The 27,183-nt window shown below is 41.3% G+C and overlaps 1 protein-coding gene across 1 annotated transcript in view; it reads right to left on the bottom strand.

The window, feature by feature from the left end:
* ARFGEF2 (ADP ribosylation factor guanine nucleotide exchange factor 2) overlaps positions 1-27,183 on the bottom strand; it is a 105,069-nt gene that overhangs the window by 33,767 nt on the left and 44,119 nt on the right. The window contains exons 15-25 of the mRNA XM_023511981.1: positions 25,521-25,632; positions 24,791-24,996; positions 22,840-22,924; positions 22,569-22,740; positions 20,915-21,066; positions 19,762-19,890; positions 17,936-18,094; positions 13,239-13,386; positions 11,624-11,723; positions 5,611-5,651; positions 5,343-5,512 (exon numbers count right to left, since the gene is read on the bottom strand). Of these exons, the coding sequence (XP_023367749.1) occupies positions 5,343-5,512; positions 5,611-5,651; positions 11,624-11,723; positions 13,239-13,386; positions 17,936-18,094; positions 19,762-19,890; positions 20,915-21,066; positions 22,569-22,740; positions 22,840-22,924; positions 24,791-24,996; positions 25,521-25,632 (1,474 nt within the window). The remainder of the gene's footprint in view (positions 1-5,342; positions 5,513-5,610; positions 5,652-11,623; positions 11,724-13,238; positions 13,387-17,935; positions 18,095-19,761; positions 19,891-20,914; positions 21,067-22,568; positions 22,741-22,839; positions 22,925-24,790; positions 24,997-25,520; positions 25,633-27,183) is intronic.

The following is a 27,183-nucleotide window of genomic DNA, read 5'->3' as shown; positions in this document are numbered from 1 at the left end:
CATTGTTGTTTGGGGGGCCCGGGCTGGGGATTTGAACCCGCCACCTTAGGTGTATGTGGCTGGCGCCTTAGCCGCTTGAGCCACAGGCGCCAAGCCAAGAAAATCTCTTAAGCTCAAGAGTTTGACATTGCTGTGAGCTGTGACGCCACGGTACTCTACCCAGGGCGACAGCTTGAGACTCTGTCTCAAAAACAAACAAACAAAAAAACTAGCTGGGGGTGGTGGGGGCCTCCTGTAGTCCCAGCTGCTAGCTGCTGAGGAGGCTGAGGCAAGAGGATCACTTCAGCCTAAGAGTTTGAGGTTGCTGAGAACTATCATGCCATTGCACTCTACCAAGGGCACAGAGTGAGAGTCTGTCTTAAAAAAAAAGTCCCAGTTGCTTGGGAGGCTGAGGCAAGAGAATCGCTTAAGCCCAAGAGTGTGAAGTTGCTGTGAGCTGTGACGTAGCAGCACTCTACCAAGGGCAACACAGTGAGACTCTGTCTCAAAAAAAAATAAATTAAATTAAAAAAATTAAAAGGCAGGAAATTCTGATCCACGCTACAATGTGAATGAATCTTGACAATATTATTATGCTAAGTGAAATAACACAGGCATGAAATGACAAACGCTGCCTGATTCCACATAGATGAGGTACCTACAGTATGCTCCAAAGTAGGACAAATGAACAAACTCATGTTTTTCCTACCATTAGTAGGAAAAATGAACTAACTCATGTTACATTTTGTGTTATACAGGAGTCTCCCTGTTACGTGGCAACCATGGGGATTGGTACATTTAATGCAGTTTCTGGATGTTTGAGTTGCCATTACAAACTGGTGTAACTAATTCTATATCCCATACTATACCATAACATAAACTCTGAATTGACTTGGTATCAATATTGAAATACATGAATTAAAAGCATAGTAAGACAAACTTCACTTATTGTCATAGTTTTACTGTATTATAAATGCAGCTTTGTAAATGCAGTGTACAACTTTAGTTTAATGGCAGTCAATACACTTTTTAACTTCACTACCATATTTTTTTAACTTCAAGTGACACACATTAACGCTTAAAACTATTATATGGGAGCAAGGCATAAAGTGGTGGCTTACTGACAGCATTGCACACCAAGTTTAAACTCTGATTTTTGTTTTTTTGAGAGTGCCAGTTGCTTGTGTTCTGGATATCAGGGGATTTACTGTATTATACAGGGTGGAACATAAAGTTCATGTGCAATTTAAAATATATTTTTCGTATTTCTATATCAACACAGACATATTTCAAATTTTGTAAAGAATATTTTGTAAAAAAAAAAAAAAGGTGTATTTAGCTACAATTTCCCATTTTCCCTATGTATGTATGGCAAAACCTTAGGACATCCTGTGTAGTGGTGCAGTTCACAGTGATAGACAGCGGAATGGTGGTTTTCAGTGGCTGGAGGGAGGCAGAACCTGAGAGTCACTGTTTGGTTCTGCACAGTGAAGATCTTCCACATAGCAATGTGAACATAGTCAACACTGCTGAACTGGATGCTTACAAATGGTAGGCATGGAAAAGTCTGTTACGATTATTTTATCACAATTTAAAAATGGTGAAATCTACATATGTTAACATGGCTATATCTTTAAGATTCCTTGCTAAGTAGAAGTTAGTTACGAAATGCTATGTGTAATACAGGGTCCACATAAAGTTCATGTGCAATTTACTATGTTAAACTAATTATACATCAACTCTATGCCCACCCTGTACTGTTTTTGTTTTTTGAAAAAGCAAAACAAATCTAGACAATATTATCTGTATTTCTATGAGTTCTTAGATATCTATGTGCATAGAAAAATGTATGGAAAGACATACACCAAACTGATGAAAGTAATTAACTTTTAGGAGGGAGAGAAGTATATGGGATGGTGGGTAAAGGTGTTTTTAGCTGTAATTTTTGTTTAAAGGGGAGTATGTTCATGTAACGCTCGTGTAAGAAACCACTAGAAAGAATATTCCTCTCCTCAATACTCATGTAAAACAAATGACTGCTCACCCCAGGACATGGTTATCTGTGCCCTAGTGTAAAAGAAAAGCATCATATGTGACTGTTCACACAGCCCTGTTAGCAGTCTGAGTTACAACTGGACTCACCCATCCACATTTCTTCAAAATTGTGACATTCTCATGTGTCCTAGTTTCTAAAGGGAGGCAAAACATCATTCCAAGGTGGTGGAAAAAATTAAGAGTCCCAGAGTGAACATCTGAGTTTTCCACAACTTGGTGCATGGCAGCAGTGATTTGATTGTAACAAAGTTGACATTTATAACAAAGTTGACAAGCACGAAACATCTCACTTTTTCGCCCTCAGTAGAGTGCAGTGGAGTCGCTCCAGCAACCTCCAACTCCTGGGCTTAGGCGATTCTTCTGCCTCGGCCTCCCAAGTAGCTGGGACTACAGGCGCCCGCCACAACGCCTGGCTATTTTTTGTTGCAGTTTGGCCGGGGCTGGGTTTGAACCCGCCACCTTCGGTATATGGGGCCGGCGCCTTACTCACTGAGCCACAGGCGCCTCCCCGGGAAAAGTAACTTGAACTGATGTTTTCTCCCAATAAAAAAGTCCCCCTGACCACAAAATCTAGACTTCAAAGAGTTGAGACAATGCTTACTAACACATTTTGTGTTATTTATTAAACATTATAATTGTTATTATAATTATTATTAAATTAGTAATTGTTAAATTATTTCTGAGAGAACAAAGGACTCCACAGCTGTTAACCAAAGACCATGTGGAATAAATGAGCACGTTTGTTCTAGCTTAGCTGTCACAGGCTTGGATCAGAATACCAGGTACAATAATGGTAATGACTCACACTTCCTTTCTCAAGCAAGTTCATCTGAGTATGTGAACTGGTCCACTAAAGAAAATAGTGGGAAAGATGGTGCAGAGCCAGTCAGTTGCCATGTTACCATCCACTCAACAAATAATCCTCGGCTCCTATGCCTCTCTCCTCTCCTCCCTGAGTGCTCAGGTGTTCAGGACACCTGTAGAGAGGCCTTCCTTGGTCACCCCAGCTCAAGAACCCTGACACCCAGCACTGCTTCCCATCAGTTACTTTATCATAAAACAGGGGTGAGTTCCATGTGGGCAGGGCCTCATCTGTCCTCTACCTGACACAAGGCACCCAGATACGTTGTTAAACAGAGGTCCCTTAATTTGAGCTGATAAGGAAACAACTTTCATTAGCTGATGCACCAACTTAGGAGCAGTCACTTGACAACACTTCACTTCAGTGGAGTGCTGCCGGCCAGCCCCTGTTCACAAGAGCTGATGGCAGGCAGCTCTTCCTTGCTCCATCTTTAGCGACTATTCTTTTTTTCTGCACATCTGAGCACAAGACTAGGATGGCTCCTGTGGCTCAAAGGAGTTGGGCACCAACTCCATATGCCAGGTGGTGAGTTTAAACCCAGCCCTGGCCAAAAAAAAAAAAAAAAAAAAAAAAAAGTACTGAGTGCAAGACTAAGGTGTAGTGGCATCATATTACTCGTTTTAAATTGGTTGTGGCTCAGGTATTCACAACACAGAAATTGGCAGATGCCACAAATCATTTACCAGAACTCCAGTGATTATTCTATATTCCAAAGACTTCTTTTCATGATTTTCTTCTATTCAATGGAGAGAAAGCCATTCTCTGTTGGATTAACTGTTTTCTACTAAGTATTACTATTTCTACCACTTTACATCTCTGGGTCTGAGAAATTTTTCCTGAGATCTCAAAATGTGTTCGGTAAGAAACAAGAGCTATTGGCTCGGCGCCTGTGGCTCAAGCAGCTAAGGCGCCAGCCACATACACCTAAGGTGGCGGGTTCGAATCCCCAGCCTGGCCCGCCAAACAACAATGATGGCTGCAACCAAAAAATGGCCAGGTGCTGTGGCAGGCGCCTGTAGTCCCAGCTACTTGGGAGGCTGAGGCTGGAGACTCGCTTGAGCCTAGGAGTTGGAGGTTGCTGTGAGTGTGATGCCACGGCACTCTACCCAGGGGGATAGCTTGAGGCTTCGTCTCAAAAAAAAAAAAAAAAAAAGAAACAAGAGCTATTAAGTTATCACATTTTCCTGAAGAAACAAATGACTGATATATACATACATTTATTTTGGTTGCTTTTCTTTGCAATTTTTTTATTATGGTAAAATATATATCTGGTGTTTTATTTAATCAATATATGTGTGCATTTATCAGTATGTACATTATAAAACTTCTAGTAGGGGAAAAGAAGTTCAGTCTGGCTTATTTGCAGCACTCACTGGTTTTATTTATTTCTTTATTTTAGAGACAGAATCTCACACTTTGTCACCCCTGGTAGAATGCCCTGGCATCACAGCTCACAGCATTCCCTTACTCTTCTGCTCAAGCGATACTCTTGCCTCAGCCTCCTAAATAGCTGAGATTACAGGCACCCACCACAACGCCCTGCTATTTTTAAGAGACGGGGTCTTGCTCTAGCTCAGGCTGGTCTTAAACTCGTGAGCTCAGGTGATCTGCCCACCTGGGCCTCCCAAAGTGCTGGGATTACAGGAATGAGCCACTGTGCCTGCCTGGCCCACTCACTGGTTTTAGGACATGGAAGTGTCTTTGGCTTGTTTCTGATTTAAAAACAAATGTTAAATTTTTTCAATAAAGTTTCAGAAGATTGGTGGCAGCAGGTACCAGGATGGAAGAAGGAATGACACTGAATATCGAAACTATATGGAACATAACCTAAAAAGGCATTTCAGGATTTCATAATGCTTCCAAAATCAATAGTCCCGTGACTGTAATGATGTTAGTGGTGCTAGACTACTACTGAACATGGAGTATTAGAGTATTTTCAATATCACTGGATTTTGAATTCATTCTACATAAGTTCTACTTAAGTATGATATTACTCCTATCAAGCTGATCTTGCCCTCACAGGGAAAATTAATTATAGACACAGGGCTAACTCGTTTTCTTTTTTTTAAGATAAGATCTTGCTCTGTTGCTCAGGTTGGAGTGCAATGGCATATGCCCAGCTCACTGCAGCTTCAAGTTCCTGGGCTCAAATGATCCTCTTGCCTCAGCCTCCCAAAAAGCTGGAACTACAGGCATGTGCCACCATATTTGGCTAGTTTTTAAATATTTTTGTAGAAACAGGGTCTCACTAAAGTTGACCAGGCTAGTCTCAAACTCCTGGTCTCAAGAGGTTCTCCCTCTATAGCCTCTCAAAGTGCTGAGGTTATAGGTATGAGTCACAGTCCCTGGTCTAGGACCAACACTTGATCACTTATTTAAAAAATGTAGTTGCCTAACACCGTTTTTTTACATGAGTGAAATGGTTTTTAAATTTGAAGAGAGTTACCTTATTAAAATGATCTCCAATCACATGCCATATTCGGGACCACTGCAGTCGGATCCGATTCATGTTGTAATACGATATCTCCACAATCTTCTGCAAGCTGAACATGCGAGGATGGTGGGGGGATGCCAGCTCATCCATGGAAACAGCACATAGCCAGCGGACAAAGTCAACTAGGGGCCAGACCCAACAACACATGTGAAGCCTCGTAAGGGTCAGGCAGCCACAGCACGAGGCTTCTGCAGTTGCCACATGTGTGTCAAATACTTACCTATTGCATTTCCATCCAATCTGGTAGAACCAGTAAAAATTCTAGGAAGATAATTACATAATAAAGTGTAAATTAAAATAATATAACACTAAAAATCAAAAATATATATACTGTGTGTATATATACTTATATATATATATATATATATATATATTTGAGACAGAGTCTCACCATGTCACCCTCAGTAGAGTGCCATCGTGTCATAGCTCACAGCAACCTCCAACTCTTGGGCTTAAGCAATTCTCTTGCCTCAGCCTCCCAAGTAGCTAGACTACAGGCGCCTGCCACAATGCCCAGCTATTTTTTTATTGTAGTTGTTTAGCTGGCCCGGGCTGGGTTCGAACCCGCCACCCTCAGTGTATGTGGCTGGCACCATTACCACTGTGCTATGGGCGCCGAGCCTGTATATATATGTTTAAAGACAGAGTCTTACTCTGTCACCTAGGCTAAAGTGCAGTAGTCCTATCATAGCTCACTGTAACCTCAAACTCCTGGACTAAAGTGATCTTCCTGCCTCATCCTCCCAAGTACAAACAATTACAGGTGCGTGCCACCATGCCCAGCTAATTTTCAAATATTTTGTAGAGACAGGGTCTCACTCTGTTGCCCAGGCTGGTCTTGGGCTCCTGGCTTCAAGTGGATCCTCTGGCCTGCGCCTCCCAAAGTGCTGAGATTATAGGCATGAGCCACCATGCCTGGCCCAAAATACTTATAGTAATAAAATAATATTTGGATGCTAAAGTTTCTCAAACACTCAGAAAAGGCAAAGAGATATTATTTCACATCTGGCAGCTCCACCAACATAAATGATGAGGAAACACAAGTACAGAACCGTTCAGTGACTTGAGCTGACAGCAGAAAAGTCCGCACTGAGAGAGAATGGAAGACGGGAAGAGTCAAGTGTAAACAGCCTGTGACGTGTGGTGTCAGTGAGAGCTGCAGAGTAAGAACCTCCAAAACGCTGCTTCTCCATAAGAACAGGAATGCTGATAAAAAAATTATTAAAATCAACTTTTCCAGTACTGAACTCTTGACCTTAACAAAAGGCTTAAAAAATTCTGAAAAGTGTTTTTCAAGATAAACAGCTGATTGATGGTCTAAATCAGGGGTCCTCAAACTTTTTACACAGGGGGCCAGTTCACTGTCCCTCAGACCGTGGGAGGGTAGGACTGCGGGCCCTGGGACAGGTGGCTGCTAAGCAAGACAGGTAGTGGTGGCAAAAACACTCAGCAGGCCGGATAAATGTCCTCGGCGGGCTGCATGTGGCCCGCAAGCCGTAGTTTGAAGATGCCTGGTCTAAACAGTAAGTGTTGTGGCATTTTAACTTGGCCTATTTTCTTTCTTTCTTTTTAAGATTAGTCAAGTGAAGCAGTGGGAGTAAAGAAGGAACAAAAAAATCCATAATTGATTTTGATAACATGGCCTATTTTCATTATCCTCTGCCCAGCTCCATAGGAAGCCGTAAACACCAACAGCTGCAGAATAATGTAACTGTGAAACCAGCAGCATAGGAGCCACTGAAAGGGCTTGAAGAACAGCCTTGAAGTTTCCCAAAACATCGTTCTCAAAGAAATGACCTAACTCAGACCTCATTCAGTCCAAACACCCTTTTGCCACCAAGCTTTTATTAAGAACAATTAGCAATTTAACACTGCAGCTACAAAAGACAGAAATAACCAACTGAGGCAAACAAGTATGTGGTCAAAAACCTCAAGGAAAAGTTGGGAATGAAGCATCCACAGGCAGCTTTGAGCAGCTGCAAAATACTCCCGGGATTTAGACAGCAATCAGATGTGCAAGGCTTTGAGCAGATCGGAGAAAGATACAAGAAGGGAAAGCTCCTATCTGTGGCTGACCTTCAGGCTATACGTGAACAAGAGCTGAAAGCAAAAGCAGAGTTGCACACTGCTTACCCGAGTATTGAACAAGCACCCCTCAAATGTACACAGAACCTCACTGCAAGCAAACGCAGGAAGACCTTTAAAAAATTTTTGAGACAGAATTTCACTCTGTCGTACCAGGCTAATGTGCCATGGTGTCAGCCTAGTCACAGCCACCTCAAACTCCTGGGCTGGAGTGATCCTCCTGTCTCAGCCTCCCAAGAAGCTAAGACCACAGATGCCCACCTCCATGTCTGGCTAATTTTTTCTATTTTTAGTAGAGACTAGGTCTTGCTTTTGCTTAAGTTGGTCTTGAACTCTTGAGGTTAAGCAATCCACTCAGCCTCGGCCTCCTAGAGTGTTGGATTATAGGTATGAGGCACTGCATCTGCCTGAACAAGAAAGGAAAGACCTAATGAAGACCTAAAGAATTGCAGGAAATCTCTGACACTGAAGCTAACTGAGCAGAGACTTCGGTAGCCACATACAACAAAAGAATATAAACTTTATACAATTAGTTCAGTAAAGTCACTAAAGAATCAGATAACAATGATGACAACAATAACAAGCCCTGGGTGGGGATGGGGAATCTAATATTTAAAGTTGCCACATTATTTTAAATATTCAGTTTTCAACCAAAAAATTATGAGACATACCAAAAAATGAGAAACAATGGCTTATTTATAGGAAAAGAACAAGTCAAAAAGACATCACCCCCAAGGAAGCCCAGATGTTGAATTTACTAGACAAAGATTTAAAGTTATGTTGTTGAATAACTAAAGGAAATCGTGTCTAAACAACTAAAGAAAAAATATGAGAACAATGTCTTGGCCCAGCATGGTGGCTCATGCCTATAATCCTAGTACTCTGGGAGGTTGAGGCAGGCGGATCACTTGACCTCAGGAGCTTGAGACCAGCCTAATCAAGAGTGAGACTCCATCTCTACTAAAAATGGAAATAATTGGCTTGGTGCCTGTAGCTCAGACCTACTAAAGAATAATAACTATAACAAGAAAATAGCCAGGCATTGTGGTAGGCGCCTGTAATCCCAGATACTTGGGAGGCTAAGGCAAGAGAATCTCTTAAGCCCAAGAGTTTGAGGTTGCTATAAGCTGTGATGCCACAAGCACTCTACTGAGGGTGATATAGTAAGACTCTCTCAAAAAACAAAACAAAAAAAAGTGAGGCAAGAAGATCACTTGAGCCCAGGAGTTTGAGGTTGCTGTGAGCTACAACACCACGGCACCCTACTGAGGGCAAAAAAGTGAGACTTTGTCTCAAAAAACATCCCCCAAAACCAAAAAAGTCTTACAAAATAGAGTATTAAGAGAAATAATAAAAGAGACTCCTTTAGAAATTTTGGAGTTGAAACTTATATAGTTGATATGAAAAATTCACTAGAAGTACTCAACAGCAGTTCTGCACTCACAGAAAAAAAAAACTAAGTGAATTCGAATGTAAATTGGATGAAACTGTCTAATATATATGATGAACAGAAATAAAAAAGAATTTAAAAAAATTAGTTTTAGAGACTTGTGGGACACCAAACACACCAACATATATATAATGGAAGTCCCTAGAGGAGAGGAAAAGAAAGGGGCTAAAGCAGGGGTCCTCAAACTTTTTAAACAGGGGGCCAGTTCACTGTCCCTCAGACCGTTGGAGGGCCAGACTGCAGGCCCCAGGACAGGTTAGCTGCTAAGCAGGACAGGCAGTGGTGGCAAAAACACCTGTGGGCTGGATAAATGTCCTAGGTAGGCCGCATGTGGCCCGCAGGCTATAGTTTGAGGACGCCTGGGCTAAAGGAACATTTGAAGAAATTATGTCTGAAAATTTCCTAAATTGGATGAAAAACAACAATCTACACATCAAAGAAACTTAACAAACTCCAAGTAAAATAAACTCAAAGACTGCCATACCCAGACATATCATAATCAAACTGCTAAAAGCCAATGAGAAAATCTTAAAAGTGGTAAGACAGCAGAAACTCATCACATACACGGAGATTCTCAGTAAGATGAACAGATGATTTTGCATTTGAAACCACAGAGGTCAAAGGAACTGGGAGAAGTTAAAGGTGCTGAAAGAAAAAGACTGTCAACTAAGAATTCTAAATCCATCAAAACTGAAGAATAAAGAATAAATCCAAACATTCTGAGGGAAATAAAAACTGAGATCTGATGATGTTGATTTCTTATCAGCAGATCTGTCTATCTAATAAGAAATACTTAAGAAAGTCCTTCAGGTTATCTATTTATTCATCCATCCATCTAGACAGAGTCTTACTATGTGGCCCTCAGTAGAGTGCGGTGGTATCATAGCTCACAACAACCTCCAACTCCAGCTCAAGTGATTCTCTTGCTTTAGTCTCCCAAGTAGCTGGGACTTTAGGCACCCACAACGCTGGGCTTTTTTTTTTTTTTTTTTTTTTTTTTTAAAAGAGATGAGGTTTCACTCTGGCTCAGGTTGATTTCGAATTCCTGAGCTCAGGGCAATCCACCTGCCTCTGCCTCCCAGTGCTGGGATTATAGGCAGGAGCCACCACACCTGCCAAGTTCTTCAGGTTAAAATGAGATTAGACAATAACTCAAAACTACAGGAGCAAATAAAGAGCACTGATAAAGGTTACTACATAGGGAAATATGAAAGATAATTTTTTTTTTGTTTGAAACTCTATTTTTAACCTGATTACAAGGACAACTGCAAAATGTAACATTATAAATCCATGTTGATGAGTGTACCTTTATAAAGGTCATTACATGCATGTCATTACATGGAGTATGACTGTAATTTTAAAAATATGTATAAAGGAAAACAAGATGTAAAATGAAAACATCTGTTTAACACAAAGAAGGCAGTAATAAAGAAGAGAGGGGAACAAAAGAGATATAGGACATTAAAAAAAGGCATACAAAATTAGCAAATCCCGCCTTATCAGCAATTACATTAAACATAAATGAATTAAACATGCCAATCAAAGGAAGATATTGCTGGAATGGAAGAAAATAAACATAGTCTAGCTGCTGTCTACAGAGACTTACTTTAGATTCAAAGACACAAACAGACTGAAAATGAAAGGATGAGAAAAAGATATGCCATGAAAACAATAACCAAGTAAGAGTTAGACTGGCTATACTAGTTATCAGCTATAAAAGGCTAAAATAAATCCTTACTAGAGACAAATGACATTTTATAGTGAAAAAAATCAAGAAAAATAAGAATTATAAATATCTATGGATCTAAGATCTAACAAAATATGTGAGGCAAAGAAAGGACAGACCTAAAGAGGGAAAAACAGATAATTCAAAAATGTCCAGAAAAGGCCAATCTGTTAGTAAAGGAAAGAAAGGAAATGGAGAGGGGTTGCTAATAAGTACAAAGCTTGTCCGTGGGGTGATAAAATGTTCTGAATAATTTAAATAATAATATCTATGACTCCCCTGGATGTTTAGGTCAAGTTTCAAGTAAACAGAAATAACAGAAAGATTGTGAGGGGAAAAAAACCCGGAAACTTTCAACGTGGCTAGCACTCATGTAGGCTTTAAAATCTAAGCTCTTTTTGAGATTTAAAAAAAATATTTCCACTAAGAAATCAAGGTAATTTATTTTGTTTTTAGAGACAGAGCCTAACTTTGTCACTTAGGCTGACATCACAGCTGACTGTAGCCTTTAACTCCTGGGCTCAAGCAATCCTCTGGCTTCAGTCTCCCAGGAAGCTGAGATTATAGGTGTATACCACCATATCAGGCTAATTTTTAATTTTTTTGGAGAGACAGGGTCTCGCTATGTTGCCTAGGATGGTCTTGAAGTCCTAGCTTCAAGTGATCCTCCTGCCTCAGTCTCCCAAAGTGCTAGGATTACAAGCATGGACAATCCTGGCTGGCCAGAAATAAAATTTAAAGTGTTAGCACAAGCAAAACCTCTTATTTTTGACATAATTTGTCATAATGTTTATGTTAAATATTTTTAAAAGTCATAATGCAATTCAATTAAATCAATGTAAAGCTCAAGAAATCTGCAGCTGACAATACTTAACAACCAAACAAATTAGGAATCATTGATATACCCAGTTACTACCGATAAGATGCCAAACCACTGGGTAATCTAAGCTCGCTGGAGAATAAAAGCATTACCTGTCCACAGCCACAACCACACTTTGTGAGCTGGTCTCACCAACTGACTCCTGGAAGCTGGCCATCTGTCTTTTATCCACTCCACCACTCACCAAATTACCTGAAACATGACACAAAAGCAGAGGTACTTCAAAAAGAGTCAAGTATTTCCAGGAAAGTATCCTGTTTTAACAATATAAGGAACATAAAGAATGATTTCACAGGTTACAATAAAATACTGATGATAAAATTAAACTTATGTTTTAGTATTTGGCATACATCTTTACTGTAAGCCCAAGTTTGTACCAATCATGTCCCTTTCTCAATACTACATTTTGATAGTCTTAAAGGCCTACTTTTAGGAAAAACAAATTAGAATTAAATGATGCTAATCCAGGGCTCCTACAACATGTTTAACCATTATATGGTACTATTTCAACTACTGTACACAGGACCAGGAGCCCCTGCAATTGGATGGCCCGAGCTTGAATCCTACTCCTGCCACTTCCTTGCTCGTATTTCTTCACTCTATACTTCAGTTATTTTTGTTTTGTTTTTTTTAAGGCTAATCAAGTGAAATAGTGGGAGTGAAGTAGGAACAAAGGAATCTGTAACTGACTATTATCAAGTAGTTGTAAACAACACTGCAATCAGACCAGCCTGTACTTCAGTTTTTTCAATTACAAAATGAAGAGGGTAACATGTAGTCCCTTCCTCATGGGTTGTTATGAAGATTAAATGAATTGAATTGAATTTTTTTTCTTTTTTGAGACAGTCTCACTATGTCACCTTTGGTAGAGGATTGTGGCATCACAGTTCACAGCAACCTCAAACTCTTGGGCTTAAGCGATTCTCTTGCCTCAGCCTCCCAAGTAGCTGGGACTACAGGCACCGGCCACAACGCCCGGCCATTTTTTTTTGTTGCAGTTGTTATTGCTGTTTAGCTGACCTGGGCCGGGTTCAAACCTGTCAGCCTGGGTGTATGTGGCCAATGCCCTACCCACTGAGCTATGGGTGCTACCTTAAGTTGAATTTTAATTGCACACAAACTTTACGGCCACCCTGTATAAACGGAGTGCTCAGAATGTGGACTGGCACATTTGTTTGCCCTATTTGCTATTATTATGATGCTATGTTGTTATGATTATGTTATAGTATTATGTTACTATTATATTATGTTACAACACATCTGACAGAAAAGTCTCTTAATCCAATGAATAGCTAGAAATAATTCTTTGTGCATGATAAGAATACTGTTTAATAAAAGCCCCTAAATGAACATGGAAGAAATGTTGAATATACCCTTTAAAATCTACAGACACATATATGTACCCCTCTAATATCAGGCACTACAGCAGTAGCCTTTTCAAAGCAAATGGCTTCCCCCAGAATAGTTATAGGTATAGAAAGAAAAGTAATGCACCCTGCTGATTTTGAAAAAATAAACATTTTACTCAACAGTTTAAATCACAATTAAGAGAACTGAAGCAGCACGTCTACTTGCATTCATAAATACACTGTCAGCTGGCACATAGGGAAGTGACGGTTTACAAAACAGTCCTGACGAGACAAGAAGGGTTTCATCCTGGTTAACTTGTGAGTCCATGATGGCTAGCCATGGGGCCTGGTATCTTACCAAGGCCAAGGCCCATGAACTCTTCTCCTGCCAGCGTGTGGCCCTTCAGGCTCCCTTCTCTTTCACGTCCAGACCCAGACAGGTAGCGGGTCTTCACACCGGTTCCTATCAGCTGAGCAAGCTCCAGCTGGCTGATGCACTTCAAGATCTAATGGAAAGAAGTTATGAAGAAATGAGTTGCTGCTTCACAGCTTGGAAAATCCCACTGTAATTTTCTGGTGTGAAAAGAAGGAAAAAAATCTCTCTTTTTTTTTTCTTCAATTCTTTGAGACAGTCTCACTCTGTCCCCCAGGAGTACTATGGCATCAGCCTAGTTCAAAGCAACCTCAAACTCCTGGGTTCAAGTGATCCTCCTGCCTCAGACTCCCAGGTAGCTGGGATCACAGGCACCCAACTAATTTTTCTATCTTTTAGTAGAGACAGGGTCTTGCTCTCGCTCAAGCTGGTCTCAAACTCCTGAGCTCAATCAATCCTCCTGCCTCAGCCTCCCAGAGTGCTAGAATTACAGGTGTGAGCTACCGTGCCTGCCCTCAGAAAAAGACACTATAATCTTAAGACAGTCATTAAAGTGTCCTTTGAAATTGGCAGCTGTTCAAGGTGAGAATATAATCTGGAGACCTTAGGATGGCTTTCTTAGAGGAATATCCACTGGCCAAGGAGCATCAAGAGTCCTAGGTACACAGCCCTTCTTCAAGCGTGGGTTCTGAAGACAACCACATAGTTTCTAACCACTAAAAAGGAGCAAATGGGCAAAAGAAAGTCGGTATAATGGAGTTATACCATAACAACATTCATTTTAGTTAAATAATCAATAAAGAGAAAAAAAGTATTTGACTGGAACAAGAGGATTCCACTCACACGACACTAAGTGCACCATTTAGTGTGACCTGGGCACCCCCACTTCCTTTCCCACTCTCCGTGACATGACACACCCGTCTCACTGGCTTTAATGATGTTGTTCCTTTGCCTTGCCTTCTCTGGTCCCATTCCAGGGCCTCTGCACCAGCTGCTCCTTAGCCTAAGATACTGCTTCCCTGCAGCTCACCCCTTCAATTCCTAGCTCACCATGAGCATCCCCCTCAGAGAGATCTTCCTTGATCATCCTAAGATCATATGTCCCAGCACCACCCCTGCTCCCACTTTCTCTTTCATGCTTATCATTTTTTTGCATTATACTATGTATTTGTTTGTTCTCTGCCTTAAGTGCCTAGAAGGCATTAACTCTCTTAATCATTATTGAATACCCAGCACTCAAAATGGGCAGTGATTATTATTTGGTTAACTGAACAAGTAAGAATGTGTCCTGGACCAAGAATGTGTCCTATAGTGAGCATGTGGTAGGGCAATGGTCCCCAACCTTTTTGGCACCAGGGACAGGTTTCATGGAAGACAACTTTTCCATGACGGAGTGGGGGTGGGGAGGGTGGCTTTGGGATGATTTAGGCACATCACATCTCCTTGGATCATCATGCATTAGATTCTCATGAAGAGTATTCAACCTAGATCCCTGGCATCCAGTTTATAGTAGGGTTCATGCTCCTATGAGAATCTACTGCTGCCATTGATCTGAAAGGAGGCGAAGTTCAGGCAGTGATGTGAGCCCTGGGGAGTGGCTGTAAATGCAGATGAAGCTTCACTTACTCACCTGCCAATCAACTCCTGCTGTGTGGCCCAGTTCCCAACAGGTAACAGACTGGTACCCTAAATTGGCATGCGGTGGGATAGGCAGTTTCTAACCTTTTTGGTACCAGGAACTGAATTTCATAAAGATAATTTTTTCACAGATGGAGGGATGGGGAAGGGGAGGGATGGTTTTGGAATGATTCATGGGAACTTCTGACTAAATAAAGCTGAATGCTGCCTCTCACACTGCATTACAATCCAGTCCCAGAGTATAGGACTCCACCACACTACTGAGCACTGCTGAGTGTTTCTGCTTATAACTTGCCTTCTTCTTTACTGAGAAATGGATTTAATTCATCTGAAGAGAATCATCCTTTGATTTTTCCACATAGCACAATACTATTAAATTATCACTAGTAAACTGTTAATGCTCTTTTTCCTTGGGAAAGAAAGAAGCTTGGGATAGCTGGAATTTCAAGCCAAGGCCTTACAGGTACTAAGTTGATTTCTCAAAGTTTCTGACCACCACACTGGTTGCTAATTCATTTTAACATTTCCAGATGCTACCACATACTTGGCAACAAGAAGGAACCCCACATGGATCGTACCTCTTAGGTTAAAAAAAAATTTTTTTTTCTAGAATAAAAAGCAAAATTCATCAATTCTCCATGTATTATGATTCCTCAGATGATGGAAAATTATTTCTTTTTAAAAAGCACAGTTTCTAACATGGACTACTCAGAGTTGTGACAAAGAAAGGAAAGGCTGGTAAAGAGGGACAAAGCTATATGCCAAGACGGCAATGATGCAGCAGCTAACATTGCTGAGTTCTTCCCACAGGCCAAATGCAGCCACAAGCCCTTCTCCTTCTCACAATCATCCCATAAAGGCTATAGAGTCAAGAAAGGCAGAACGGGTGGAGCCCCAGATCAGGCCACAGAAGCCTGGCTCTATAGCCTTTACCCCGAACCATTCATCCATATATGGGGAGCTGATAGCAATTTTCTTTCTAGGTTAAACAGTCCCCTCTCCATGGCCTCATCTTTGCTTTCACAGTTTTCTCTCTAAACAAAAGGTAAGACACATAGATAGTAGTAAAATTAGAAATTAAGGAAAAAGATGAAAAACAAATAGCCTCTATAATCCTATCACTCAGGGTCCTTTCAAACTCCATTCTCTTTGTGTTTGGCACAAGGGATGATGCCTCACAGTGTTCTAACAACTTTTTATTTACTGTACTATGACCATCTTCCTACAACATAGCCTGTAATATCATCTCTTTTTTTCTCTGAGGACTCTTTTAACCCACAAGTCTCCTTTTCATTTATTATTAATATTTTTCTCGCAATGTATTTCATGAAAAACTTGGTCACCTGCTCTGTGGGTCTGTCACATCTAGAATCTGCAAGCTGTCGTTTATCTATCACAGCTTCTGTCCCTTTTATTTCCTATAAACTGGTATTTAGGTTTAAGTCTGGGGAATGAACATTTCTTAGGTAGTTATGTGCATTTCTAGCAAGAAGTGAGTTATGTCTCTTGTCTCTTTTCAACGACATCATTTATTTATTTATTTATAGGCAAAGTTGACTTTGTTGCCCTCAGTAGAGTGCCATGGTGTCATAGCTCCTAACAACCTCAAACTGTTGGGTTCAAGCAATCCCCTTGCCTCAGCCTCCCAAGTAGCTGAGACCACAGGTGCCCACCATCACGCCTGGCTATTGTTAAGAGACGGTGTTTCACTCTTGCTCTGGCTGCTATCCAACTCCTGAGCTCAAGCGATCCACATGCCTCAGCATTCCAGAGTGCTAGGATTACAGGCATGAGCTGCCACGTGGCCTTCAACATCATCACTTTAAATGGCCATATAACACAATGGGTGTCCAAATCTTTTTTCTGTACTGCTGCACACTATAAGAATAAAAGTTGTCTTGGCCATGCATTAAATATAAACACTAATGAAAGCTGATGAGAAGAGAAGGTCCATGCATATTTTTTGCAGTATCAAACACCACAGATTAAGCAAAATAGTTCTCATGTAATGTGCATGAGGTCTGTAGGCTACAGGTTAAACACACCTCTAGGAATGCTAGCTATACTATACTTTTTAAAAAAAGAACCATCTCTCATTGTTGGGATATTGAATATCTAGCTGTTTCTAATTCAGTCTTTAACCTAGAACAATTAAACTGTGATGACCATCCTTTTAAGCATATCTTTGTACACATATGCATAACTATGTCCTTAGGTGAGAATATTATAACATTGTTTAGTTAAATCAAAATGTGAGCTCACTGGAACCTTCTAAAACAGCTCATTGGGAATACTAATTATTTAAGATAACAATTAGGAGAGAGATCAGGCTCCTGGCTTTGGTTTAAATCTATATACTGGGTCAGGAGTGGTGGCTCATCCCTGTGTGTAATCCTAGCACTCTGGAAGGTCAAGGCAAGAGGATCGCTTGAGCTCAGGAGTCTGATGTTGCAGTGAGCTACGATGACACCACTGGACATTACCCAGGGTGACAGAGCAAGACTCTGCCACAAAAAAACAAACAAGCAAACAAACCACCAAAAAAACCAACTCAGGAGTTCAAGACTAGCCTAAGCAAAATAGAAGGCTCAGGAGGTCAAGACCAGCCTGAGCAAAATAGAAGGCTTAGCTCAGGAGGCTGAGCTAAGAGGACCACTTGAACCCAGGAGTTTAGGATTGCAGTAAGCTCTAATGATGCCACTGCACTCTACTCAGGACAACAGGACAAGTGTTTTTTTAAATCTACACAGTGACTGTAGGAAGTCCCAAGAGGTGCATTAGAATTTAAGGAACGTAACACTACGGACAGGAATAAAGTCGCCTTACTAGAACTGCACTTCGTGGGCGTGCGCCCTGTGGGGTGGTACATCTGGACTCACCTCGTCTTTTACAGTCTCCAGATATGCTGACTTTCAGATACATGAGGTAAAAAGGGAGGTCTGACTTCAAGAAAAATGGAACTGACCAAGACATCAACAATGAATAAAAGAGATGCCAGGAGCCATCATTTTAACTGAGAAAAGACAAATCAAGGAGACACACACCTCATGCCAGGAATTCCCAAGATAGTTGCCGTCGGTGTGAGCCACTGTAATAAGCGTCTTTATGGTGTCAATGTTTTTCTGCTTCATTTCAGTGATGCTGGAGCTGGCTGTGAGCAGGGAGAAGCGAGCAAGAGCCTGAACATAGGCATCTCGTTCCAGCTGTAATGGAAGCAAGAGAGAGGACATCTTAGTGCGGCCATTTTCACATCTATAGGGCTGGGGACACTGGGCTTCTCTGAAACCTTTTTTTCTCTTTTGGCCGGGGCCGGGTTTGAACCTGCCACCTCCAGCATATGGGGCCAGCGCCTACTCCTTTGAGCCACAGGCGCCACTCCTCTGAAACCTTTTTTAAAAATCATGTCTTTTAAATCTTGTCTGATACCTTTGTTATGCACACCAACAGGCTTTTAGAACGTGAACATGCCAGGTGTTCCATGCTGTTATCCTCCTGCGATCAGAACATCCCACTGGGGCTCCCTGCATACTGCATGTTCAAGAAGCAGCTCTCTCCTTTCCCACTGACTTCAATCAAACCTCTCTATCCCATGTTCCATTCTCTCTTGAATTCTAAGATTGCCAAATAAATTCTATTATCTGCAACAATCCTGCAAAGTAGGTGTATTTTCTCAAGTTTACAAATGAGGAAATAAGAGACTTCTTAGAAATAAGCCGGGTCAGTGCTATATGGCTGGAGAAGTTGCAGCGCTGGGCTTTGAAACCCAGACTGCCTGACTTCAAAGCCTCTGTGGCCTTGCTGCAAAAGAAAACAGCTAACTATAAAATGAATGGGAACATAAGGCTGAGTATTTATTTATTTTTGAGACACAGTTTCACTGTCACCCTCAGTAGAGTGCTATGGCATCACAGCTCACAGCAATCTCAACTCTTGGGTTCAAGCAATTCTTTTGCCTCAGCCTCCCAAGTAGCTGGGACTACAGTGCCCACCACAACACCCAGTTATTTTTTTGTTGCAGTTGTCATTGTTGGTTAGCTGGCATGGGCTGGGTTTGAACCTGACAACTTTGGTGTATGTGGTTGGCGCCGTAACCACTGTGCTACAGGAGCTGAGCCAAGGCTGAGTTTTTAAAAAATAAATGGGTACAACTTCTCACTGATTTAGAAAGGGATGCGTGGGCTCAGCACCTGTAGCTCAGTGGTTAGGGCGCCAGCCACATACACCGGGGTTGGTGGGTTTGAACCCAGCCCGGGCCTGCTAAACAATGACAACTATAACAAAAAAATAGTCTTAGTTACTTAGGAGGCTGAAGCAAGAGAATCGCTTGGGCCCTGGAGTTTGATGTTGCTGTGAGCTATGATGACAAGGCACTCTACAAAGGGCGACACAATAAGACTCTTTCGCAAAAAAAAAAAAAAAGTGATGTGTGGGGAATCGACAACCTGGTTTCATAGCAGTTTAACAATTATATTCCATTTATTTGGTTGAATTTTTCATGATTCTAAAGTTTTATAGCTACTGAACTATATCTGTTTTCCCAGAGAAGAAATGCAAAGATAGGAAATAATAAAATCTAATCTTAAAAGGTAAATGATATTTTTAAGCACACATTTAAAGCCAAAAAATTAGGCAGATGGCTGGGAAGGCTGTTTTGTAGCGGGAATCTCGCCTACACTTACAGAAGGTTTTAATTCAAATCTCTAATTTTGTCCCCTAACGAGCTGCTAGTAGAAAGGTATGGGTTTCTTCTCAGTAGGCATGAGTAAGTCGTTTGCTGAGACTCTTGACTCACTGGATATTTCTAAGTTTTACCAAATCTAAAAGAAAACAACCCACTAGGATCTCTGGGAAATTGTTGACAGATACCCACTTGCATTCCAAAGATGCAGGCAATTCGGATTGCACATCGGATGCCTTCCAAACACAGTGAGGCCACTTCAGTGTCGTCACAGTTCTGTAGTCCAATGCTATAGGCTGCCAACAGTGGTGTCCACACCAGCTATCACAGAAACAAAGTTTCAATAACATCCAGAGTTTTAGGATAGAAAGAGCGTTTATAGGCTATACTGTTAGTCACAGAACAGCCAGAATGCCAAGTTCACTGCTATTTTGACTTCAATCTATTCCATTCACAATATAAAACAGTTCCTCCTAACCTACGGTCACAGTTACCTCTATGTATGTACTGTTTACTAAATATACAGTTCTAAAGGAAGGATTGTTAACAACTGGCTAGAGTGGCACAACTGTATCTATCTGTGCCTGTGGCACACATCACTAGTAAATCCCAGAATATCCTGTTCCCTACCGAGTCTGTATCAGGCTTGAGAATGCTTCTTTACATGGTGTACAAGGCAGCCATTATCAATCAGAGGTTGGCATGCAGAATAAAACCTACAAGTGACTTATGTTCTATAGCGCTTTACTTTTCTCCTAACTTTCCTATAAATTCTTTGGAACTAAAAGGTCACAAAAATCTAGAATCAATACCTAATAGAATATTGGAAAGGAATAGGAAAAATACCATGCTATGTATACAGAATTACATCTTTTCTAGCTCTTTGAAAAATAGAGATCTCAGGCTATTGTTTTTTTCTGCCATCTGGTCTCTAATAAAGTTGCCCAGAAGCCACTGAGGTGAGATGTCCCAATAAAATTCTCCCTTTATCTTTGGCTTGAATAATTATTAATTAATTTGATACCTTCAACAACCCTGTATGTGGCCCCATTTTATAGCTCAACAGAGGGACAGGTCAAGTAACCTGACCAGGGTTGCACAGTTACAAGGTAGCAAAGCCAGGATTCAAATGTAGATATTGTGGCCATGGAGCATACACTTGGTGCTGCGGCTTCCCCAGCATATCAAAGGATGTGTGGGAAGGACTTGCTTTAGTTACTGTTCACACACAAGCACCCAGACCTGGCCTTTCCTCCCCTCAATCTCATCCCACCAGTCAGCTTCCAGCTGGCTGACTCCAGAATGCAGCCGAGCCACAAGCTCTCTCACCGCTCAGGATACTCACTTTGAACATTGGCCGGACATGGTCCAAGTGAGTGGCACTTGTAAACGGGGCTTTGGCATGACTCACGGCCTCCATGAGAGCTTTGGCTGTTTTAGCCATTTGCTCCATCTCCAGATTGTACAGCAGCCGCCGCTGCTTTTCACTAGCTACACCTATAAAGAAGTAAGAGTGTGATAAGGGCAGCTACTACTCACTGAGCATCTGTTATTTGTTGGGCACCATTTCAAAACATGTATAATGATTAACTCCCAAATCCTCCCAACCATCCCATGAATCTGCTACAAATATTATTACCATTTTACAGATGGGAAAAATGAGGCAGAGATTTAGTAACTTGCCCACGGTTATAATAGCTAATAAGCAGTAGAACTGGGATCTGATCCAAGGCAGAGTGACTTGAGAGCAATGATCTTCAACTGGTATATCATGGCACACTGGTGTGTCATGAGAAGATCTTACGTGTGCCATGAAAATTTTTAAAGATCATTAATTATTTTCAAAAGAATTTTAAAGCACAGTTTTCTCCCTTTTATTAAGTCATATACACACAGATCATGAATACATTTATGCATTTGTGGGGTACAGTATGTTTTTTGTGTTATATATTTTTTTTGAGACAGAGCCTCAAGCTGTCGCCCTGAATAGAGTGCTGTGGCAACCTCCAACTCCTGGGCTGAAGTAATTCTCCTGCCTCAGACTCCCAAGTAGCTGGGACTACAGGCGCTCTCCACAATGTCTGGCTATTTTTTTTTTTTTTTTTTGGGTGGCAGCTGTCATTGTTGTTTGGCGGGTCCAGGCTGGATTTGAACCCGCCAGCTCAGATGTATGTGGCTGGCATCTTAGCAGCTTGAGCCATAGGTGCTGAGCCCAATGCGTTATTTTTTATACAATTTGGAGTGCTTATATCAAACTAATTAATATAGCTTTCGTCTCATTTGCTTAATTATCATATTAATAATACAATAATTATTTATGTTCTATACGTGAAAGATTTGACTTGTACCCTTGCAATATGCTCCATAGGTGTGGTCTCCCTTTCCTCTGTTTACCCTCCCTCCATCAAACCTTCCCCTCTCCCTTGTTCTTTTTTTTGATCAACATAATTTAAGTGTGCTGTGGAATTTTAACTATATGTTCAAGTGTGCCATGAAATAGAAAGGTTGAAACTGCTCTAGAGACTGAACTGAACCACTACATGCTGCTGCCTCTTAAACAGAGAAAATGACTTCACAGGGGCCTTAACTAATAGAATTTTAATCACAGTTGGCACAATCACCACTGGAATTAAAGCAAAGTTTTTACTATTATTTTTTGCAGTTTTGGCCAGGGCCGGGCTTGAACCTGATACCCCAGGTATATGGGGCCAGTGCACCCTACTCCTTGAGCCACAGGTGCCACCCTAAAGCAAAGTTTTTGAAGAACACCCTTTTGGGGGGTAATTTAGTGCTCACATTACATATTTTAAACTCCGATTTACTGCTAATCATAAATCTAGCAAGATAATATGAAAGAAGCAATATAATCACAACAATTAATATCACATCTTCTTTGAAGGTACGTCGATACACAAATTAAATTTATCACCAGAGTACTTAATCATGTATTTTGATACACTTGAAAATTAGAATAAAAGTAATGTGCCTTTAGACCTTACTCTGCTTAGTAGATTTGGTTGCAATCGTATGCTCTTTTGTTTCTTTCATTGCAATCTTCTTGCCTTCTATCTCTTCATAGATGCTTGAGAGGTACTCTTCTGGTAGGTCTTTACTATCATTGATACCTCTATTCATTTTAATATACTGCTCTTTAGTCATCTTGTTTTTTACCTGAAATTGAAAAAAATTAAAAACCATTTAAAAAACATCCAATTGCCCAAATAAGCTACTTATTTCACTACTACAATATAAATCATTAAAATATTTTACCTGAGGACTGTGTAAGTCTGTAGTTAGCATAATAATTGAATATGCTAGGACATATGCGGTGTCAGCACTAGCAAACAGAGTTTGCCTGGAAGACAAGATTCCAGATATGAAGAACATTCATGTCAACGAGGTTTGGAAGGTACAGTGCTATAGGGCACATACTTCACTAAAAGCAGGTGGCTACTCCAGCCTGATTCCAAAGAAGTTCAAGAGCTTTCATGCTCTCATCATCACTGAACAGTAACAACCCAAGAGTGCAGAAGTTGCTAATGTTATGTTGGAGTCTAGGCTTCTTTGAATAATGTAGTTTTAAGTCGAGTTTTATTTTATTTATTACTTTTAAAAAGAGATGGGATCTAACCCTTGCTCAGGCTGGTCTCAAACTACTGAACTCAAGTAATCCTCCTGCCTCAGCCTCCCAGACTGCTAGGATCCATTCCTGGCCCTTCAGTCAATTATTTAAAAGACCCTCGAGGAGCAGCTAGGGCAAGGCAAGTGAGCACAAGGTGTCATGCGTCTCTTACTCTCGGTTGCTGACCTTGCACTTGCCCAACATCAAGAGCGATGCCTCTCAAGCTCTGTGTCTCACTTGCCTCACCTTGTCCTGCTCCTGAGAGCATCTTCTTTGTGCCATGCACCCTGCTAGGCACCAGACAGAAAGACTAAAACTGTTGTTATTTCCATTATAATACCGAATGGAAATACAAAGGAAAACATTTATGTTGTTCTAAATAGTAAGCTGGTGAAGTCTGACTACTTTGCTTTGGGCAAGAAGAACGAGACAAAGATGTGTACATGGGGATGTACAACATAATATGCAAAGCTAAAGCTAGAAAACCTGGTCTGCCCAAACTGCCTAATAGGAAAGGAAAAATGAGAACTCGACGAAAGGTCTACATTTTAATATGAGATTTAATTTGGTTACATATTTGATGACTAAGGAAAACAGAATGACGTTTCCAGGTCCATACAGGAGCATGTTTAAAGTAAATAACACCTAATTATGTCTTCAAGGAGAATTCTAACGTCTACTTGGTTACATGAAAATGATCATACTGCTTGTGCCAATGCTGCCACCTCCCAGGAATAGCCTGCCATTTACTTAAAGGACTGGGGCCAGTTAACATAAAAACCAAGTTGATTTGAGAGGCAAACCATTATCAAAATGTTTCCACTGAACAATTTCCACATCATGTATATTCAGACATGCTTAATTTCATGTTCAGCGCAAAAAGCATAAACTTTCGAGTTAGATGAATCCATACTTAGTCCTGGCTCTGCTACTGACTAGCTGATTAATTTTGGATAGGTTACTCAATCTTCCAGAATCTCAGTTTCTTCACCTATAAAATGGGGATAATCCCCCAAGGCTTACCATTAATTAAGTCAAATACATGTAAAACCCAAGTCTGACCTATGCACAAGCAGTGTCTGATAAAGGTTTCTTCTCTTTTCCATTTCAAATTCATACAAAAACACAAACCATTCATCAAAAAAGGCCCCAAGATGAAATCACATCCTTTTTTGTTAGTTTTGTAGCCATGTCTACAACCTGCTCATTAGTATATAATCAAAGAAAAACCAAAATCCTTGAGATCTACCTCATATATTAAAATCAGAGAATCATTCTTGATTAGGGAAGAGGTGCCCAATCTCCTTCTCTAAACTCACAAAGTCACCTTTTTATAGTAGTTAATAGCATAGGCTTTATCCATGTGATCCTGGGCAAGGTACTTGACCTCTCTCGTCCTCGATCTCCTTATTTGTAGAATTAGGGAGTGGGGACGCAAACAGGTTGCTGTGAGGTCTTACATGAGATAATCCCTTAGTATAATGACTAGCACAGAGTGAACAGAAACTTTAGTTGCTTGGCACAGATTTAGAAAAATTAAACGTCAACCAAATTAAGCTTAGCTTTCTGATGTGGAAGGGACTTAAATATGGCGCTCACCCTTGGTTGCACTCTATGTATCTTGCAGCGAATTTCTCCATTAACCGGTCAATCTTCTGGGCTTCCCCAGGTAGGCGGAAACCTTCTAGGAATGTGCGCAGGGCTGAAACAAATTCTTTTTCACAGAAGTCAAGTTGGTCCACGTAGGCATACATCACCTCCTTGTTGAACCTTGTGCTGTCTCCCAGAAAATCACCTACTTGGGTCTGAAACATACACATTTACTCGCATCTAGAAAGAGGCAAGTATGAACCCACAGCAAAAGCCACTAGCCAAATAGTGGAGTCCAAACACTCTGGCCATAAATACTCAGAACAAGCTGGACTACTCAAACAGTTAGGGAATTCCCTGAGCTGCCCACCCACCCAAGATTTCCAGATTTAGTCTATCCTGCTATGGACAAAGGAAGATGAGGACACATGAGAGATTTAGAAATGGAGAGAATAATGGGGAGGTTAGCTGCCGTTGGACAGCCATAACCCCTTCTAACAGTCAAGGTTAAGTAGAACTCTGACCATGTTCCATCAAATATGCAATCACCTGTCAGGAGGCTAGTTTATTCCCATCAAAGAGCTTTTGCAACTGGCCAAAGGGAGAAGCAGGACTGTTACGGCCAGCAGGCTGACAATAAACAATGTACTTGGAGCCAGCCAGTCCCAAGCCTAAAGCTGATAAGGGCTCAGAATCACCTGACAGAACTCACATGCAAGAGCTAAGCCCCAAGTCTTACAGAATCCAGGCGCTCCTCCTGGTGCAGGAATTGGGCAATGTCTTCAACTGATGTTCCCAGCATGCCCTGCTCCTGGAGAAACTGGATCCCCCTCTTGGGTTTTTTGTTGAACCTGTTTCAAGAAGAGATGAGACACAGGTTGTTTATTTCAAAATCTGGAGGACTGCAAAAGCTGCTATTTAACAAGCAATCACAGATAAGGTCCCGTGTGTTCTGGTAGCTTTTAAAAATCCCACCTTCAACTTCTAACCCAGCAGAGTCTGCTGGTTGTCACCCCATATCCATTCCCCTCTTCTTCAACACTAAGAACGCATGGCATTTAGTTGGGCACACAGCCAATTTGTAATAAAAACTATATTTCTGCACCTCCCTTAAATAAATACAACCATGTGATAGAGTTCTAGGGAGTGAGACATGAGCAGAAGCGATGTGGATACTCCTAAAAGGATCTTTAAACAAAGCTGACACAGGTGGGTGGTGAACCCCTTCAGGACCTTTCCCTCCTCTTCTCTAGAACATAGGCGAGATGGCTGATTCTCTAGCAGTCATTAGGCTATGAAGCGACACTGAAGAAAATGATGTTCTGAGATGGTAAAGCAGTTAGATAAAAGCACCCAGACGCTGTGAGAGCCACCATGACAGCCCTAGACTGCCCACTTTTGGATTCCCTTTACTTGAGGGAGAAATACATAGTCTAAGCATTATTCTGTATTTCTTACGAAAGGCAGGCATGGGTAATGGACACATGTATACAGATTCAACTTATTATTTACTGGGCCTGCACTAGTGAGTGATTCATATGTAAGCACAAACTGGTAAGGGCCATCGAAGACACAAACAGGGGCAAGGATGAAATGCGGTTATAGATGGCCTCTCTGAGGAAGAGAGGTTTTACCATACCAGCTTGAGGGATGACAAGAGCCAAGAGTATTCCAGGTAGAGGCACCACAGTGAAAAGAGTTGGAGGTGCTCAGAGGACAGAAAATGCATTGTGGGTCTCAGGGTATGGGCAGATAAGCTCAGCAAGGCGGGGTCAACAAGAGGCTAGGTCAGGCTGTGGTGCAGAACAGGAAACCTGGGATGATTTTAGGCAGGGGAAAGATAAGCCTTGATTTATGTTTTTAAAAGATTATTTTAGTTACTGTGGGGAGAATACAATGGGAGAAGGTGGGGTGGTAAGACTGGAAAATAGGGCTTGGTGCCTATGGTTCAAGTGGCTAAGGTGCCAGCCACATACACCTGAGCTGGTAGGTTCAAATCCAGCCTGGGCCCACCAGACAACAATGACAGTTGCAACCAAAAAATAGCCGGGCGTTGTGGCAGGAGCCGATAGTCCCAGCTACTTGGGAGGCAGAGACTTGCTTGGAGATTGCTGTGAGCTGTGCTGTCACAGCACTCTATCCAGGGTGACAGCTTGAGGCTCTGTCTCAAATAAAAAAAAAAAGAGTGGAAAATAGGCTCAGCACCCATAGCACAGTGGTTACAGTGCCAGCCACCTGCACTGACGCTGGTGGGTTTGAGCCTGGCACAAATCAGCTAAACAATAATGACAACTGCAACAAGAAAACAGTTGGGGGTTGTGGCGGGTGCCTGTAGTCCCAGCTACTTGGGAGGCTAAGGCAAGAGAATCGCTTAAGCCTAAGAGTTTGAAGTTGCTGTGGGC

The sequence above is a fragment of the Otolemur garnettii genome, unplaced genomic scaffold (assembly GCF_000181295.1).
Source record: "Otolemur garnettii isolate 467f Iridium unplaced genomic scaffold, OtoGar3 scaffold00023, whole genome shotgun sequence".
NCBI classification, from domain to species: domain Eukaryota; kingdom Metazoa; phylum Chordata; class Mammalia; order Primates; family Galagidae; genus Otolemur; species Otolemur garnettii.
This window is presented reverse-complemented; position numbering and strand designations above follow the sequence as displayed.